General features: G+C 45.5%; 1 protein-coding gene across 5 annotated transcripts in view; it reads left to right on the plus strand.

Moving 5' to 3' along the window:
- The first annotated feature begins 1,821 nt into the window (after positions 1–1,821).
- The window catches only part of MGAT4D (MGAT4 family member D), a 110,450-nt gene continuing 93,941 nt past the window's right edge, over positions 1,822–18,330 (plus strand). For all 5 annotated transcript variants that reach the window (XR_004000551.1, XM_030563736.1, XM_030563737.1 and 2 more), the window contains exon 1: positions 1,822–1,999. Coding sequence is in view for 4 of the 5 variants with exons in the window: in XM_030563736.1 (XP_030419596.1) it covers positions 1,909–1,999 (91 nt within the window). In the remaining variant the exon portion in view is untranslated. The remainder of the gene's footprint in view (positions 2,000–18,330) is intronic.

An 18,330-nucleotide genomic window follows, 5' to 3' on the forward strand; every position in this document is an offset into this window, starting at 1 on the left:
TGAAAATCAGCTCGTGTGCCGCCTTCGGCACCCTTGCCATAGGTTGCCTACCTCTGCTGTAGTGGGAAACAGGATTGGACCAGGCACTTGTGTCAGTGGGAGATTAAGGAGAGAGCTTCTGCACCTAGGATGAGGTTCAAGTCCCAGGAATTTGTCAGCAGAGCTTGGGGAAGATTAGCAGGCTTCTGCAGTTGAGTGAATAGTCAGATTAGTACTTGTCCAATACTTGACTCTTTGGGGGTTTATATGCAGTGTTGTTGTAGCCCTGTTGACTCCAGGACATTAAAGAGAGAAGGTGAGTGAGGTAACATCTTTTATTAGACCAACTTCTGTTGGTGAGAGAGACAAGCTTTCCAGCTACCTGAAGAAGAGCTCTGTGTGGCTCGAAAGCTTGTCTCTCTCACCAACAGAAGTTGGTCCAATAAAAGATATTATCTTGTCTCCTTTGGGAGCTGTTAGCATGGTCGTGTACCTGGCATGGTTCACTCCCATCCCTGACACCTGTCTCTCTTGTGTTTTGAAGGAGACCCTGACACACATCTATCTGCAGTAAGCCAGATTGCTGCCCCTTTTCCAGTTCCTCCAGAACCTCCTTTTGAGATTTTGGCTGCACTTTTCCCACACCTTTTTCATATATGCACACCTTATCTGTGGACCCACAAAACCGCGAGACTGCCTCATCAACCTCTTCCTTGTGCTGGCTAAAGTGGCTATCTATGGTACAAGGAGGAGGATGCTGGACAGGGAGCTGCTCTGCAATTGTGGGACCTATTTCTGTTCCTCCCATGTTTCATGCATCCAGGCAGAGTTCCTTTGGGTGGTGTCCACTGGCTCCCTAGACACCTTTCAGGAGCAGTGGGTGCTGTCTGGGGTTCTCTGCTCAGTGCCCCCCTCTGGATCCCTGATTTTGTACCTATGACCCTCACTCCCATCCTGTTTAATCATTGGTTGTTCCAAGTGATCAGCTGAACCCTAGGTTTAGTGACTCCTCCACTTAGGCTGGGGGAGAGGGGGCTTAGACAAGGGCAGACTAGCACCCACTCCTTTCCTAGAATTCAGTAGGGGTTGTCTCTTTTGGGGTTACTAAAAGGGCTTAACAGTTGGGCCAAGTTTGATTAGGGCTTAGTTACTTGAGTGAGTGCTGGGTTTGGAGGCAGTTTGTGGGATAGATATTGGGGCAGGTGCTTGTGAATGGAGTAGGGAGCTAGAAAGTTTCTTCAGCTGGGAAAGAAAGTCAGAGGTGCTTGGCAAGTGGACTGGGGTGTGGGGAGGGCCATTTTCACATTGTTCCATTGGTCTCCATGCAGCTTAAATGGTTCCCACAGAAGACTGCAGCGCTCCACTGCAGTAAATAGGAAACCAGGGGCAGGGGAGCCCGCTGCTCTCGCGGGCTGACTGTTCACCTGGTCCAGGCCAGCGCTGAAGGGCTCCGCGTCCTCTTGCGCTCCTGGGTTGGAGCAGTACAGCCGGGAGGGCGGCAGTGAGCCTGCTGAGCAGGCAGGGCCCCCTGAAGCCGGGGAGAACAAGGACGGAAGGCTGCGCCCCGGGACGCCAGTGTGTGCATGGCCATGGGGCAGGGCGGAGCCGGTATTGGAGCCTTGCTAGCTGCGGGGGGGGGGCCCTGAGCCCCTCGGAGCAAAGGGGGCGCGGCTGGGGGCGCTCCCGGGAGAGGCGAGGGGCTGCCGCCGGGAGGAGCGCGCTGGAGGGCGGAGGGGGCTGTGTCCTGGCAGGTGGGCGCCGCCGACGGGGCGAGTTCAGCGAGCGCGGACTTGGCGGGGCGGGCGTGGCCGCGGGCGGCTACCGGAGGCAGAGCCGCCGCCGCTGAGGGCGGTCAGTGCGAGCGCTGGGAGTCGCGGGGTCGCTGGCGGCGCCGCCGGAGGAGAGGCTGCTGCCGGGGCATGCGGGGAGATGAGGCTCAAGCCCGGTAGCATCGTGACATTTCTGTGCCTCAGCGCCGCCTTCTCCTTTGTCTGCTTCACCGCCTGGAGCAGGAGCGGAGGTGAGAGCCGCCCCCTCGCGCCGGGCACCGACAGCCGCTGGGGTCCCCGTCAGGTCACCTCCCAACGGCCGCCGCCTTCTGCACCTGCCCAGCTCCGTGCCCGCTGGGCGCCGCCGAGCACAGCCCCTGCTGCCCATCCCTTTCCCTGGCAGGGGGCGGCCCCTCGCCGCACTGGGGCAGGCGGGAGCCGCAGCTGTCGCTCTGACTGCCCCGGGCTGCTGCCGACACTGCCATAGGTGCAGCGCCCACATCTGCTTCAGATCCCCTGCTCCGGGCCGGAGCTGATCCTGGGGGCTTCTCCAGGCACTCACTCGCCAACCTCTGGTAGCAGGATGCTAACGCTTCAAACATGTCTTGGGGCACATGAGTCTGAGGAAGTGGGTATTCATCCACAAAAGCTCATGCACCAATATAGTCTGTAGGGTGCCACAGGACTCCTTTGTTGCTTTTTACAGATCCAGACTAACATGGCTACCCCTCTGATATTTGCAGCACAAAGTAGCATTTCAGATTAAAATAATGTTTTAATCCTTTGACTGTGATCTGCTGCTGTCAGGGCAGGAGCTACCTCTGGCCTGGTATTCAAAGGTGCTGAGCCCCTTCGGTTCCCATTGACTTCATCTGCAGGGATGCAGGAGGGTCAGCACCTCTGAAAAATCAAGTCTCTATGTCTTACTACCTACCAACTTTATAGTTACCACATCTCTACATACTTGGGATGGTAAGGGTTACCCACAGGATTTCTGAGGTGTCACAATTTATAATAATCTCACTGTCAAGAACTATTCACATTTCCCAGAATAAATGCATGTATACTGGTTAATTATTGGCCTCGTTAAAACTAAGGCTAGGAAAAAAAAACTATTTAAGAGGCCACATTTGAAGGTAGCTCCTAACCAGTAGCTGTTCAGGTGAAAATGTTTGTATTGCACAGTTTGCATTGAATTATCTGGAACTGATTATCCTCACTTAAACCAATATAAATGGAAATCAGTGGAGATATCCCCCATTTTATAGTGATGTCATAGCCCAGTCCTGCTCCCACAAATCAATTGCAAAACTTCTGTTGATTTGAATGCTGCAGTGTCCAGCCTTCTGTGTTTTAGAAATACTTAAGCAGGTATGCAATTTTACTCACATGACCAGTCTTATAGGTGGGACTACTCAAAGTCCTAATTCTGTGAAGACTAAAATGTACTTAAATTTGTGCACTATGTGCAGTCCGTTGAAAAAAACAGTGCCAGAGAGTGTTTCAATTGAAACACAAAATTGAAGTCAGTGGGACTACAGTACATAAAGGTTAAGTATGATTGTAACTCCTTGCAGAATCAGGACCCAAGTGAATAAAGTTAAACATCTACGTAAGTGTTTTGCAGGTTAGAGTTCTGGATCATACTTTTAGGTAAAAATTATTTTTAAGAAAATTCTTGTCACTATTATTAACACCATGATATTAAAATGGAAAGAACAGGAACGGAGTTGGTGATATGGTAAAGCTTTTACATATCTAACTATTAGGATGATTTTTAAAAATTGATCTTTATATTTTATTCATCTGGGACACTGAAACTGATCTGGTCTGTTTTACTTGATGATTCTTGGGCAGTAGGATCTTTTGATTGAAACATTAATTTATATCAACAAAAGACAAATCTTTAAGTGAACTGTTTTTAAAAGAACATTTCTATTCATTTTAGGTTCTGTAAGATAAGTGACTTCTATGTTGAATAGGCTGTCAGCTCCACAGGTAGCCATGTGTGAAACCTTCCCTAAGGAGGCTAAGGAAAGATGAAATAGCACATGGAAAAAGATGCTAACACTGAAATTATTTTTCAAATATAACATAGAGCAGTTGTCTGTTAAAATACTAGAAGTCTAAAGACAACTCTGTCATGAGGTTTTTTGTGTGAGAAAGGGGCAAACAACATTTCTGGATTCACGAATGTTTCCTGGATACACCTTCACAGAGGGCCCAGTTTTGTAAGATATATCATGTATTACTATGAGCCCCAGGAAAGTGATTTCTGATAGGGATAAGGGAGACTTTGGGATGACTTCTTGCTTATAGTAGCATTCGCTCTCTCTAAATACTGCTGTTTGTTTTTATTAATTATTTATATTGCAATATTGCCTACTGTCAATAGGGATCCAGGCCCCTTTGTGCTAGGCACTGTACAGATGAGTATAACAGAGACATACTTGCACCTATTTTGTCTACAATCATGATGCTGTTTATCATATATTATGACACTTTTAAAGGCAACAATTTTGCTGAAAAAGAAGGTTGTGTAGAAATAAATACAAGTAAGGTAAGACAAAATCTAAAAAACTAAGATCCAAAAGATGATGCAAGCAAAACTTCGGTGTGTTCCTTTTGTAGTCTAACAATCAACGGTCTTATGTAATTCATATTTTGTTACTCCTTGTTTCACTTTCATTCACACTTATTGTTTTTGAGCCTTTGTCCCTAAGAGTGTCCTCTACTATATATGTATATTTTGACTACTACTTTTCTCTTCCCCCTCCCAAAAAAAAGTTGCACTCTCCTCCCCAATCAATAAATAAACAAACATAACATTAATTCTTCTCAACCTACTTTGGCTTTCCCCTGCTACTATCTGTTTTATTAACAAACTTCTTGTTCTGATGCCATCTTTCTTTAATTGTTCAAAGTTTGTGTCTTTGGTTTTACTAGATGCTGTGACTATTTTAGTAAATATACAGATGGAGTCACTTGTTAGAAACTGAGTCAAATGGTAACTGTGGTGTGAATGTAGAACTTTACTAGAGATGGGGCTTTAGATCAGTGGTGGCAACCTGTAGCCCACCGGCCACACAGAGCCCATCAGGATAATCCACTGGTGGGCTGCCAGACCATTTGTTTACATTTGCATGGCTGTCCACAGCTCCCAGTGGCAATGGTTCGCTGTTCCTGGCCCACCACTCTTTAGATCACTAAAGCAGCAGGCCCAGCCTCAGGCAATGATGGTCCGTAGGAATGCTCCCACAGGGGTCCCATCCCATCCCCTTGCTTCACTGTTAGAACACCCCCCCCTTTTTTTTTCAGAGACAGGAACAACAGTATAAGATTCCTCTGTCTGGTGCAGAGGGAGCAGCAGCAGCTTCTCCCCCCCCCCCAAAAAAAAAAAAAAAGTACTTACCTCTGTAGTTAGCATGGATCTGCTTGAGTTGGTGGCCTGTATGTGGCTGCACTGGTTTTCTGCCTGCTAGGTTTAAATGCCTTTTGGGGGATAGTTTTACAAGTCTCCTTCTCCCTACATCAGCTCAGTAGTTGGTCTTGCAATTATTCTCCCATACAGATACTGAGCATATTCTACATCCCTCAGAGCTGTTGTTCCACTGGTAATCTGCAGTGTTAGTGTTAGTGTTGTACCTAACCTGACTCCTATGCACACACACACAATCTCTAGCTCAGAGGTGCTTTGTGGTCCATCAGAGCCAGGGTATGGAGTGAAGGGATGCCTGAGTGCTGCTGAAGCTTGAGCTAGTAATATGGAGGGACTCAACTGCTCTGTGCTGTTAATACAGTCATTCTGTGCAGCTTGAGTCTTGTATTGCAGTGTGACTGCTCTTCTTTGAGCTAGGCTAATTTGAGAGAAGTTAACTCAAATGTGGATAACAGTGCAATGAAGACAAGTCCTCAGGCAGGTGTCACTGCATCACTTATGCCCAGTTCGTGTTTTCAAGCTTTGCTTTACAATCGTGAGGTTAGAAACTTACTTTTTTAATAAAGGAGCTGGGTCCCTAGGCACAGGCCTATAGTGTCTATGGTTTAATGTGTAATTTTATTACAAAACCAGATTGTTTTTCACCTACTTTTATAAATAACTTCTGTAAGCAAAAGTGATGACTTTTGTATACTCAGTTCATTGTGCCAAGGAACCTTTGAAGTAGTTACTTATGGAGTGAGTAATCTCCCTGTCTCCAGTGAATCAGACATTATGGGCTCAATCCTGTATGGTGACATGACTACTCTTTAAGTATCCTCTAGAGCACTGTACACACAGGCTGCTATCAGTGAGTAAGCAAGTTTCACAGTATAGCAATGCCTATTCCACATGCTGGACTCTTTGCTCTGAGTCTTTTTGGTCCCTACCTAACCCAAGGCATGGCGTGTCTATGAAGCAGAAACGTGTGCATGTTAAGGGTAGAAAAGTGTATTATCAGGGACAAAGTGGAGGTGGTTAATTGTAAGAGTCCAACCTGATTGTGTAACTCCACTTCCAGATAAAATAACTGCCCTATGTAATTACATCTGATACCGGTTCAAGTCAAAGAAAACAATGTAATAACTAAGATTTATATAGAGATCTGCTCCTAATATTTCAACAAGGTTCTTTCACAGTTAGGTATGGAGTCAGATTTAGTATTTGTCTTCAGTGCTGCCTCTCAGTCCATGATAAATCACACAGGGCTTAAGAGAGGAGGGTGTGGAAACAGAAAATCTCATTTGTTTACTCATTTAAAAAAAGCTCAATCATAAGTCAGGGATGAGACAAAAGCACTTGGCAAATGAGTTCATATTATGTTTATTTCACTGGAAATATTTATATTTTGTTCCTGAAAAATATATTTAATATATTGATAGTACAGCGAAGTGTTCAGTGGGTGTAATTTGAAAAGGATGAGGAAGGGGATAAAGAGCTTGTAAAGAAAGTATCTTCTCCTAGGTATATCTTGCTGAAATAAGAAAATCAGATTTTTTTTTATGAATTCTTGATGCTTACAATTGAAATAATGTGGTGTACACAGTAATACAAACAGCTCTTTACTGAGAGTCTAGAAACTTATGTGAGCTCTCATATATTATTTTAGCAGACAAAGCCTTGATCCTGCAATTGCACCCATGCAGAACCCACTGATATTTCTGCCCATTTTCTTGGAGCTCTGTATGAGTGTAGACATCTCTGCAGATGCAGTTCTAATATCTGGCCCAATGTTTCAATTAAAACAGTGACAAAATTAATGGTCAGGCTTTCAGTGTGTCTTTCATCTTCTCGTTCTCATTTTGATAAATAGCATTAATTCTGATTTATGGAACTACAAGTGAAGCCCAATATTCATATCTAGGCCTCTAAAAGGCCACTCCTACAGAGTGTTGAATACTCTCCAGATAGGCTTCAGTGGAAGCTGAGAGCAGTCAGCATGGGAGACTTTTGGCACATGCAGGACTAAACCCTAAATAGGGGCACCATTCCACATTTAGTTACCTGAACTGACCCACAGGGTTTTGAGGACTCCAAAGTGGAGTTGATGCTCAAAATTAAAAGGTAAATGCCTAAGTTTGCACCCAAGGCTGCAGAAATACTGTAGTTGTGCAGTGTTATGAATGTGTGATTTACTGTACTGTAAGGGCCTGATTCCAGTGTGAGGTTTTTGCTATTGTCTTCAGAAGGAGCAGGATTGTGCCCTAAATATGCAGGGCCAGATTGAAGCTGGCTTTTCTAGTGATTCATGGTAGGAAGACTGTATGAGGAGCTTCCTGTCCACTTGTTCTTCCTGGGCAAGGCATGTCACAGCCCCTGCATGAACAGGGTGAGATGTGGGCACAGAAGACCCTCTTACTGCTCTTTCCAAGAAATTGTGTTAAAATTTAGAAACAACCAGTGTAATTCTATGTAGACCCTAAAAAAAACAAAAACAAAAAAAAAACCCCAAAAAAACCCTGACATTGAAATGTATGTGGCTGAGGGGAAAGTGGTGGACGTGTTATTCCTTGACTTTAGCAAAGCTTTTGATACAGTCTCCCACAGTATTCTTGCCAGCAAGTTAAAGAAATGTGGGCTGTCTGAATGGATTATAAGGTGGATAGAAAGCTGGCTAGATCGTCGGGCTCAGTGCATAGTGATCAATGGCTCCATGTCTGGTTGGCAGCCGGTATCAAAAGGCTTGCCCCAAGGGTTGGTCCTAGGGCCAGTTTTGTTCAATATCTTCATTAATGGTCTGAAGGATGGCGTGACTGCACCCTCAGCAAGTTTGCAGATGACGCTAAACTGGCAGGAGTGATCAATACACTGGAGGGTAGGAATAGGATAGAGAGGGACCTAGACAAATTAGAGGATTGGGCCAAAAGAAATCTGATGGGGTTCAGCAAGAACAAGTGCAGAGTCTTGCACTTAGGACAGAAGAATCCCATTCACTGCTGCAGACTGGGGACTGAGTGGCTTGGCAGAAGTTCTGCAGAAAAGGGCCTAGGGGTTACAGTGGACGTGAAGCTGGATATGAGTCAGCAGTGTGCTCTTGTTGCCAAGAAGGCTAACGGCATTTTGGGCTGTATAAGTAGGAGCATTGCCAGCAGATCGAGGAACGTGAACGTTCTCCTCTGTTCGGCATTGGTGAGGCCTCATCCGGAATCCAGTTTTGGGCCCCACTCTACAAGGAGGATGTGGAAAAATTGGAAAGAGTCCAGCGGAGGGCAACAAAAATGATTACGGGGCTGGAGCACGACTTATGAGGAGAGGCTGAGGGAACTGGAATTAGTCCGCAGAAGACAACAACAAGGAGGGATTTGATAGCTGCTTTCAATTACTTGAAGGGGGGTTCCAAAGAGGATAGATCTAGACAGTTTTTAGTGGTGGCAGATGACAGAACAAAGAGCAATGGTCTCAAGTTGCAGTGGGGAGTTCTAGGTTGGATATTAGGGAAAACTTTTTCACTAGGAGAGTGGGGAAGCATTGGAATACATTAGCTAGGGAGGTGGTGGAATCTTCTTCCTTAGAGGTTTTTAATGTCAGGTTTGACAAAGCTCTGGCTGGGATGATTTAATTGGGAATTGGCCCTACTTTGAGCAGGGGATTGAACTAGATAACCTCCTGAGTTCCAGTCCAACCCTGATATTTTATGATTCTATATTTAATAAATTCCCAAAGAATTGTTAGTTTCTTCTGACTTTTCCTGTGCTGATTAAATTACTGTTTGTTGCAGTAATATCACTAATAAATAGTAAACTCAGTGCTGCACTCTTAAAAAAAACAGATTTGTTAGGCAAATGGTTATTAATAGTTAAACCTTCTCATTTATACATGATCTGTTTGCAATAGCAGCACAACCTCATTTATACATGATCTGTTTGCAATAGCAGCACACCCTCATTTATACATGATCTGTTTGCAATAGCAGCACACCCTCATTTATACATGATCTGTTTGCAATAGCAGCACACCCTTTTTCTTGTTTAGTTTCAAACTACTGATTATATGATAAGCCGGTGGAAGTAATGCATTACTGGAATACAAGTAAGATCATCAGTTATTTCTGCTATTTTGCAAACAGTGTCAAAAGTACACCATTACTAATTTATGTTGTGATAAATAAAACTTTTGTAATTAAGGCTGGGTGAATGATGCTAAAAATAACTTTCCCTTTTGTTTAAATTCTTACTCCGCCTTTTGTGGAACAATAAGTCTTGTATTGCTCACAAGCAAACTTCTGAACCTATGTGGTGGGGTGACACTGACATATTCTGAAGATGTTCTGTCTGTCTACCTCACCAAGAAGAAATAGTACTTGTAATTATGAGGCTTGTGAAGATAGTAGATACATTTAAATAGTTTTAAATGTAGTTTTAAAATGTTTTTCATTATCCTGTTGAATGAATAAAGAAAGAAGCAAATTTAATACCAATTTTGGTAAAGATGTAAAAACTGATATCCTAGCATTATTCTGAAATCACACAGTTCCTGTGCTGACCAAAAAATCTCCACTCAGCCATGGGAGCAGTGAGTCTATTCGTGCTGTCATTGAAATCAACTGCAACACTCTCACTGATTTTGTTGGTAGAGGAAACCAGTTTTATAGCTCCTTTAGTTAATGTGTCAAAATTTTACACCCTGGGTCTGAGCCTACAAGGCTTTTTCATGTGAGTAGTCCCTCTAATCTAAATTTGGCCTCGCCTACTAGCAGAAATTTAGCATCAAGCCAATCATAACCTTGATATGAATCTAGCTCAAGGGGGTGAATTAAGAGTAAGGCCATAGTGTCAGCATAGACTTTTAGCCTTACTTTTGAATTTTCTATTTGATTTAGTCATACCATTGTAAGGTCCCTTCAAAAAAAGTTTAATTATATAACTGTCATGGTATAATTCCCTACTCTAAACCTTAGCGTCCAAAAGATGGGGTACCAGCATGAATTCCTCTAAGCTCAATTACCAGCTTAATACTTGTAGCGCTGCCACCAACCAGGAATTCCAGTGCCTGGTACACTCTGGTCCCCACAAAACCTTGCCCGGGGACCCCCCAAGACCCAGTCCCTCTGGATCTTAACACAAAGAAAGTAAACCCTTTCCCTCACCGTTGCCTCTCCCAGGCTTCCCCTCCCTGGGTTACCCCGGAAGATTACTGTGATTCAAACTCCTTGAATCTTAAAACAGAGAGGAAAATCCACCTTCCCCCCTCCTTCTCTCTCCCCCTCCCAGACTCTTCCTGAGAGAAAGTAATCCTAACACAGAGAGAAAATTAACCTTTCTCTCCCCCTTCCCTCCTTTCCCCCCACCAGTTCCCTGGTGGATCCAGACCCAGTCCCCTGGGGTCTCACCAGAATAAAAAAAAACAATCAGGTTCTTAAACAAGAAAAGCTTTTAATTAAAGAAAGAAAAAACAGTAAAAATTATCTTTGTAAATTTAAGATGGAATATGTTACAGGGTCTTTCAGCTATAGACACTGGGAATACCCTCCCAGCCTAAATATACAAGTACAAATTAAAATCCTTTCAGCAAAATACACATTTGAACTCCTTCCAGCAAATACACATTTGCAAATAAAGAAAAGAAACATAAGCCTAACTCGCCTTATCACCTAGTACTTACTATTTTGAATCTATAAGAACCTGTATCAGGGAGATTGGAGAGAAACCTGGTTGCACATCGGGTCACTTTCAGAACCCAGAGAGAACAACAACCAAAATCTAACAGCACACACAAAAACTTCCCTCCCTCAAGATTTGAAAGTATCCTGTCCCCTGATTGGTCCTCTGGTCAGGTGACAGCCAGGCTCACTGATCTTGTTAACCCTTTACAGGCAAAAGAGATATGAAGTACTTCTGTTCTATTAACTCTTACTTATCTGTTTATGACAATAACCTTCAAGCATGTTATATCTTTCTAGTTGATTGAATAAGAATCTAACAGTTCTGAAGACAGGGACATCAGAAAATAGTTTCCAAGGTCAGGGACATACAAATATCCATCCCCTCAGCTGCAACTAGCACTAACTGGGTGCAGAGGAGGATTCAACCCACTGTACCTGTCTAACTAGACATTTTGTTGTAGACACCTTTGAATCTGTGTACCTTACAAACATTAGTTACTTTATCCTCCCATTATGTGAACTGGGGAAGTATTATTTTCCCTGTTCCACAGATAGAGGGACTTGCTCATAGTCACACAGGAAATCTGGGGCAGAGCTGGAAATTGAACCCAGATTTCTTTAGTTCTATTCTGATGCCTTATCCACAAGCCATCTTTTTTTTTCTTTTTTTAGGCTCCTATGTTAATAATTTTCAAGCCTTTTTAAACACTGCTTATTCCTCACTTTATTCACTATGTTCTTAATCCATGTCCATCTTGCCTAGGAAAGGCCAACGGTGGAGATTGTCAACATCTCCTTTAAGAACTTTGCTCAAGGCACTGGTGCATCCCAGTCTCAATAAATGGCTTCATACTGACAATCTGAACTGTTATCATCCTTATAGTAAAGATTATTCAGTAGGTTGTGATGAGCAGGGCCGGTGCAACCACTAGGCGAACTAAGTGGCCACCTAGGGTGCCAAGTGGCTGGGAGTGCCAAAAAGCACGCTCAGGGGAGGCAGTAGAGTGGAGGTGAGCTGGAGGAGGGGAGGTGGGGGGATGGCTGCCCGCAGCAAGTAACTGGGGGGGAACGTGCTGGGGAACTGCTCCCCTCCCAAGCTCACCCTCCGCTCCTCCTTCTCCCCTGAGCACGCTGCCCCTGCTCTAATTCTCCTCCCCTCCCAGGCTTGCTGTGCCAAACAGCTGGTTGGCACGGTAAGCCTGGGAGGCGGAAGAAGTGGAGCAGCGCTGGCGTGCTCAGGGGAGAAGGTGGAGTGGAGGTGAGCTGGGGCGGGGAGCTGCTGCAGGAGGGGCTCTCTGGGTGGAGGTGGGGTGAGGAGCTGCCGCAGGGGGGCTCCCCGGGTGGAGGGGAGGAACTGCCATGGGGGGGGGTCCCTTTCTCTTCCCTATGCCCCCTGCCTCTCCCCCGCCCTGCCACACCCCCACTCCCCTGAAGACTGCAGCCAAGCCCACCCTGCACTCACCATGTGGTAAGTGGAGCGACCCGGCCCCAGCCTGGTCTGCTCCCCTTTTTCCCAGTTGCACCACCGACCAGTGCTGGGGCGTTCCATCCTTCCCCTTCCCTCAAGCCTGGGAGCCAGGGGAGCAGAGCAGGCTGGGGTCCCAGGCCTCGGTGGGAAGGAGCTGGCCCCCGGCCTCCACGGGGGGTGTGGGGCTGGCTAGTTCCTGTGGGAAGTGGAGTGACCTGGCCCCAGCCTGTTCCACTCCCCTGGCTCCCAGGCTTGGGGGGAGGAGGGAACTGCCCTCCCACACTTGCCGGCGGTGTGACTGGGAGCCAGGGGAGAGGAGCAGGCTGGGGCCGGGTCACTCCACTTCCCGCAGGAAGTGGCCCCCATCCCCCACGTAGGCCTGGGCCCAGCTCCCACCCGCCCGCGGAGGCCTGGGACCCCCTGGAGCCCCACACAGTCCCCTCTGCGGGGGCCTGGGCCCCCCACTCCCGGGGGGGCTGAGTAGGACACCAAAATAGCTACGGACTGCCCTCGCTCCCTGGGCCGGAGGTGGGCGGGGGCGCAAAGTGGAAGTTTTGCCTAGGGTGCTAAATATCCTTGCACTGGCCCTGGTGATGAGATAACTCTCACAGTAGCAAGATTTCCTACACCATTGTTAATCTGAGAGCCAACACGTGTATGGCACAGAAACTGTTCTTGCAGTTGGTGGTGGATGCTCCCTTCCTAGAGAGGGATGAAAATCAAGTATCCAGGCTGATAGTATTAGTTGTATCAGTTGTCTTCTATAGGTGGTGTTCACTCATTTGGGACCTCCACAGGAGCTGGTGTTACTGCTCTTGAGTTCCTAGATGATGGTGTTGGACGATTACTCTTCTGCCCTGAAGGGTCTCTTATGGAGAGTTTTGCAGGACTGGTTCCATCTTGTCCTCCTGCTCAATGTGCATATGAGGCCATTAAGAGAGTTAATGTAGAAGCATTGGCTGTGGGTGTCTTCAATATGCTCATTACACCAATTTTTATCTCTTCTGACTTCTGTATTTCTGTCTCTTCTGACTCAGACCAAGCAAATTAATGCCCTTCACACTGTCTTGTGGAGACTGGGGCATACAAGAGAATGAGTTAGCTGAGGCCCAGTCCAGATGAGGCAGAGTTGGTTGGTCTGGGAAAGCAGCCTTAAGATATGGCCAGAATTAGCTATCACAAACTGAAGGTGTGTTTACAAATGATTATCTCTTGTTTGCAGCCTGGGAGTTTGGTTGGATTCCCAGCTGTCACTGGATGATCATCTTCAGCAGTAGCTGCCAAAGTTGCTTTTTATCATTTGTCTCTGGTTAGGAGGTTATGATCTTTTCTTTCTGACATGAACTTCATCACTCTAAGGTCTGGTTTACACACAGTTTTTACACCACTTCATCTATATTGGTTTAGAAATTGATATAGTTAGATCAGTGCAACCTCTTCTGTGAACAAGTACACCAATATAAACACCATTATGTAAGTAAAGGTGTATTGGTATAACTTAGTCCACAGTAGGGATTGCACTTATCTAACTATATTGGATTCTAAACCAATATAGTTAAAATCCTACACAAAGTATGTGCAGACAAGCCCTAATTCATGTCTTTTGTGCCTCAAGGCTTGAGCTTTGTAATATGCTGTACTGGGTGCTGCACCTTAAAACCCATGGGGAAATTAAGAGTAGTGCAGATTAGTGGTGTGTCTGACTGTGAGCATATTCAATTAGTGCTCCATGAACTGCAATGTCTACCTGTGAGTTTCTAGGTTGATTTTTAGCATGTTGGTAGTGACTTAAAGCTATAAATATCTGAGAGAGAAGATCCTAAATGACTCCCTTCTTCTTGTGACTGCCATATTGGAGCTTATCAAAGGCTCTTGAAATGACTCTCCTTGGTATAAAAGAGAGGGGACTTCCAGCAGAGTGTTCTCCGTGAGGATGCCTTTCCTTTAGAATGCATTTCCACCTAAGTTTGAAATAGCTTATGTCAGCTGATTTTCATGATGCACTGCAAATTGTATAGTCTTAGGGGGCTGTTGAAGAAGTAGATACAGTGTGGGGTGATTACAGGAAAAAGGGGGTATTATTTTTGTTTTAGTGCTGCCCGTTACTTAGTAGTATGTTATAGGGTGCTTGTTTCTATGATTGATTGTATTTTTAAGTGTTTGTCAGAAGCACCTAGGGTGTTCAGGCACAGGCACTTTGTGTTATTTTCTGAGTTTAAAGAACAAATAAATAATATACAATTACTTTACGCTGATGTGATTGCCAAAATGCCAGTTCATGGTTGATATTTTTGGTGAAACTGACATCGGAGCATTCAAAAAAATGTAAGGACGGAGACAGTGAGTGAGAGAGAGCAAGAAACAGAGACCATGTGTTCTGTTGTTTGTCTTCTGTTCCCCTCCCTTCAATCTCATTACTGATTCCTCCTTGCTTTACTAACTTTTTAATGTAGTCCTGATGCACTGCACTGGCCATGATCAAATACAATCTTACAGTGGAAACTTGTATTAAATTTAGAAAAATCTTGTTTGATGATAAGAACATGGAAAATAGAAGTTAAACAGTAGTACCCAGAAACACATTACAAAACATATAATTAGGGAAAAAAACCTCTCCATTACAAGATGATTGGAGCAGAAGCAGCCAAAGTAGGGACTTCTGCACCTGGAGAAGGGAAAAATTGGCCCAACAAGGATGATCCATCCCCTGTCCCAGCACCCCTCAGGACCCAAAACTATGCATGGGAAACCTCCGAAAATCTGGGGTCATTAGGACCCTGGTGTTGCCTCCCTTCCCCCTGCTATGTGGCCTTGAGGGGAAACTGCAGAGGAACCAGCCAGAGATCCCAGCAGATAAAAGTAGAAGCTGCCAAAGCAGGGATCTCTGGATATTAAGAGAACTTTATAGAGTTTTCACTGGACTTTCTTTTCATTGTGCTTATTGGCTGGCTGTTTTCTCCTGCCCTCCGTTTCATTAGCAAAAAAGGAAGCTGAAGGCAGGTTAACTTAAACAAGTGTAACTTTATTAAACTTAGTGCACTGCTCCATCCATAACTGATGCCCAGACTCTGACCCCCGTCCCTTCAGCGAGAAGTTGCTAGAACATAACCAAACTGCAGTTTTGTCTTTACCAGTAACTCAGCTGATTCCATGGTCTTTGGGATAGTTTAGTCTCCTCAACAGGCAACTACATCAGGATTGATCTACCTCTGTCTCCCTATCACTTGTCTGAGTCTAGCAAACTCTCTCTCTCTCTCTGTGAAGTCCCCTCCCTGTCTGTGAGGTTGACCTCTGGATGGTTCTCTGTCTCACCATTATCAGGGGCGGCTCCAGGCCCCAGCACGCCAAGCGCGTGCTTGGGGCGGCATGCCGTGGGGGGCGCTCTGCCGGTCGCCGGGAGGACAGCAGGCAGGCTGCTTTTGTCGGCATGCCTGCGGAGGGTCTGCTGGTCCCGCAGCTTTGGTGGAGCCGCGGGACCAGCGGACTGTCCGCAGGCACACTTCTGGGAGGTTCACCGGAGCCACGAGACCAGCAACTGGCAGAGCGCCCCCCCGCAGAATGCCGCCATGCTTGGACCAGTGAAATGTTTAGAGCCGTCCCTGACCATTATGCCGTGATCTCTGTAGGCTCTCTCAGGGTCTTGTGTCTGCAGGCTCATAAGTGTCACCTTTTCCTCTAGATCACTTGTCCCTCATGTGTAGTCACCTCATATGACGTGGGTGCAATTGCATCTCATGACTCCTTTAGTCCACTCCTTCTGGTATGTCTCTAATGGCTGGAGCCTCACAGGAGTGCCTGCCTCCAGGGTCAGTAGGTTCTTGACTGACCTGTTGAACTCTAGTACCTGTTTCCTCTTATTGTTGACTATCTCGTCTCAGCAGTGTCTCCATCCTTCTGGCTGCAACAGATCTCCCTCTGTTGAGAGCAGAGTTTGCCCCTTCAGTGTCTGCACAGGATTGTTTTGGCACCCATGTAATGGGATATTCCTGTGTGCCAAAAATGCTGAGAAGGGGTCTGAACCATAATAAATAGCCTTGTGTAAAGGTTTCTTTGCTGTTTGGAAAGATTATTTCATCTTACCATTACTCTGCAGGTAGGGTGACCAGACAGCAAATGTGAAAAATCGGGACAGCAGTAGGGGGGTAATAGGAGTCTATATAAGATAAAGACCCCAAAATTGGGACTGTCCCTATAAAATTGGGACATCTGGTCACCCTATCTGTAGGTATGCCAGGGAAGAGTTGAGTTGTGGTGATCAAATTTCCGTTTGCAAGCAAATTCCTTGAATTTTTCTGAGGTAAACTGGGGTATGTTGTGGCTGAATACAGTGTCCAGAATACCATAGCTCACAAAATGGACCTTCAGTTGACCAATCGCTGACTTTCTTTTTGTATCTGGCAGGGACTTGACCTCCCAAAAATTGGATAGTAATCTACTGTAATCAAGTACTGCTTTAAATTAAAGATAAATAAGTCCACTCCCAGCTTTTCCCTTGGTCAGGTGGGCAGTTCACGTGGTGACAGTCTTTCTGAAGACTGTTGTTACACAGCCAGAAGGTGTCATACCCTTCAGTCACAGAGTGAAGGTGTGTAGTCATTTCTGGCCAGTAAACACACTCTTGAGTTTGTCTAAGACAGCTATTGGTGCCAATGTGTGAGGCATGTCTTTTTGCATGACATTCTTACATAATGATACAGGGACAACAACTCTGTCCTTGAAATATGATTCCATGTTTCACTCTCAGCCCATCTTTAAATTGAAAATATAGGTTGGCTTTTACTGGCACCTGGATTTTATTTTCTGGCTTCTAGTTCTCTTGACTGCCTGGAGTTGGATGTCCTTTTCTGTAGCCTGTGATTTCCATCAGCTTTCTTGTTGAAAGTGGGACATAGTGCAGCATGTTAATGAATTCAGTATCCTGATCCCTTCACCAGACTTGCTGATGCTGGATATATATGCCATGCTCAGAGTCTCAGCTGCCACCAGTAATCCTGCACAATACCTGATCTCTACCTGGTAGAGGTGGAGGTGCATCGATATATGTGGCAATTTCTTTGTAACATTAAGAAGGGGCTTTGCCATGATTGGTTTTCTGGGTTTGTGGTCTGACTGCACTATTACTGGGTGGCCATAGGTAAACTGATGACATTGCTCCACTTCAAATACCACAGCCAGAAGCTCTTTTTCTATCTGAGTGTTATCTCCCTATTCAGTATCTAACAGGGTTTTGCTGGCACAAGCGATCGGCTCTCCTGTAGAAGAGCTACACCCACTCCTTTCTCCAGTGCATCACAGTGTCAGTGACTCTTCTGGCTGGTAGTACTTCAGGACAGGTGCATCTTATATTATTGATCAGCGTGTCATGCTTGATGTTGGGAACTTGCCCAGTCCCATTCAACATTCTCCCTTGTGAGCTGTCATATGGATTCCACTACTGCAGCCAGGTGTGGACAGAACTGAGGCAGCAAATTTCTGGTTCCTATGAACTGTTGTATCCGTTTCACACCCACTGGAACTGGCCTGGCTCTTGACTTTGTTGCGATCTGCTTTCACTCCCTCTGCTGTGAGCAAATGTCTGACATATGTCCCCTCACACTATTTGAGTCACCGTTTTCTGGAATGAGTGTTATGTTCTTGTCCTTTTGTTGCTGGAGAAAAGCTTGTTGTTTTCTGCCATGGTCTTGTTCAGCTTCTGTATCATTACTCTCTTCACCTACAATGAGGATATCATCTGCAATTTTTTCAACCATAGGCAGTCCTTCCAGTGCTTGGGTGATTCTTCTCTGGAACAGCCTGGTGTTGAACTTATGGCCATTGACATGCACAGCCATCTGTAGTGACCAAATACAAAGGTTGTCAGCACACTAGACAGATGGCTTCTTTACCACCCCCATGCTCCTTCCACAGATTGTATTGGCTTCTACAGGTGCTATGATACCCTTGCTGCCAAACTTTAGAGCTCCTTGCATACTGGATTACATAGTCGCACTGGAATTTTCCTTCATGGTAAGTACACAAGTTCCAATGTGGGGTC

Source organism: Gopherus evgoodei, chromosome 5 (genome assembly GCF_007399415.2).
Source record: "Gopherus evgoodei ecotype Sinaloan lineage chromosome 5, rGopEvg1_v1.p, whole genome shotgun sequence".
NCBI classification, from domain to species: domain Eukaryota; kingdom Metazoa; phylum Chordata; order Testudines; family Testudinidae; genus Gopherus; species Gopherus evgoodei.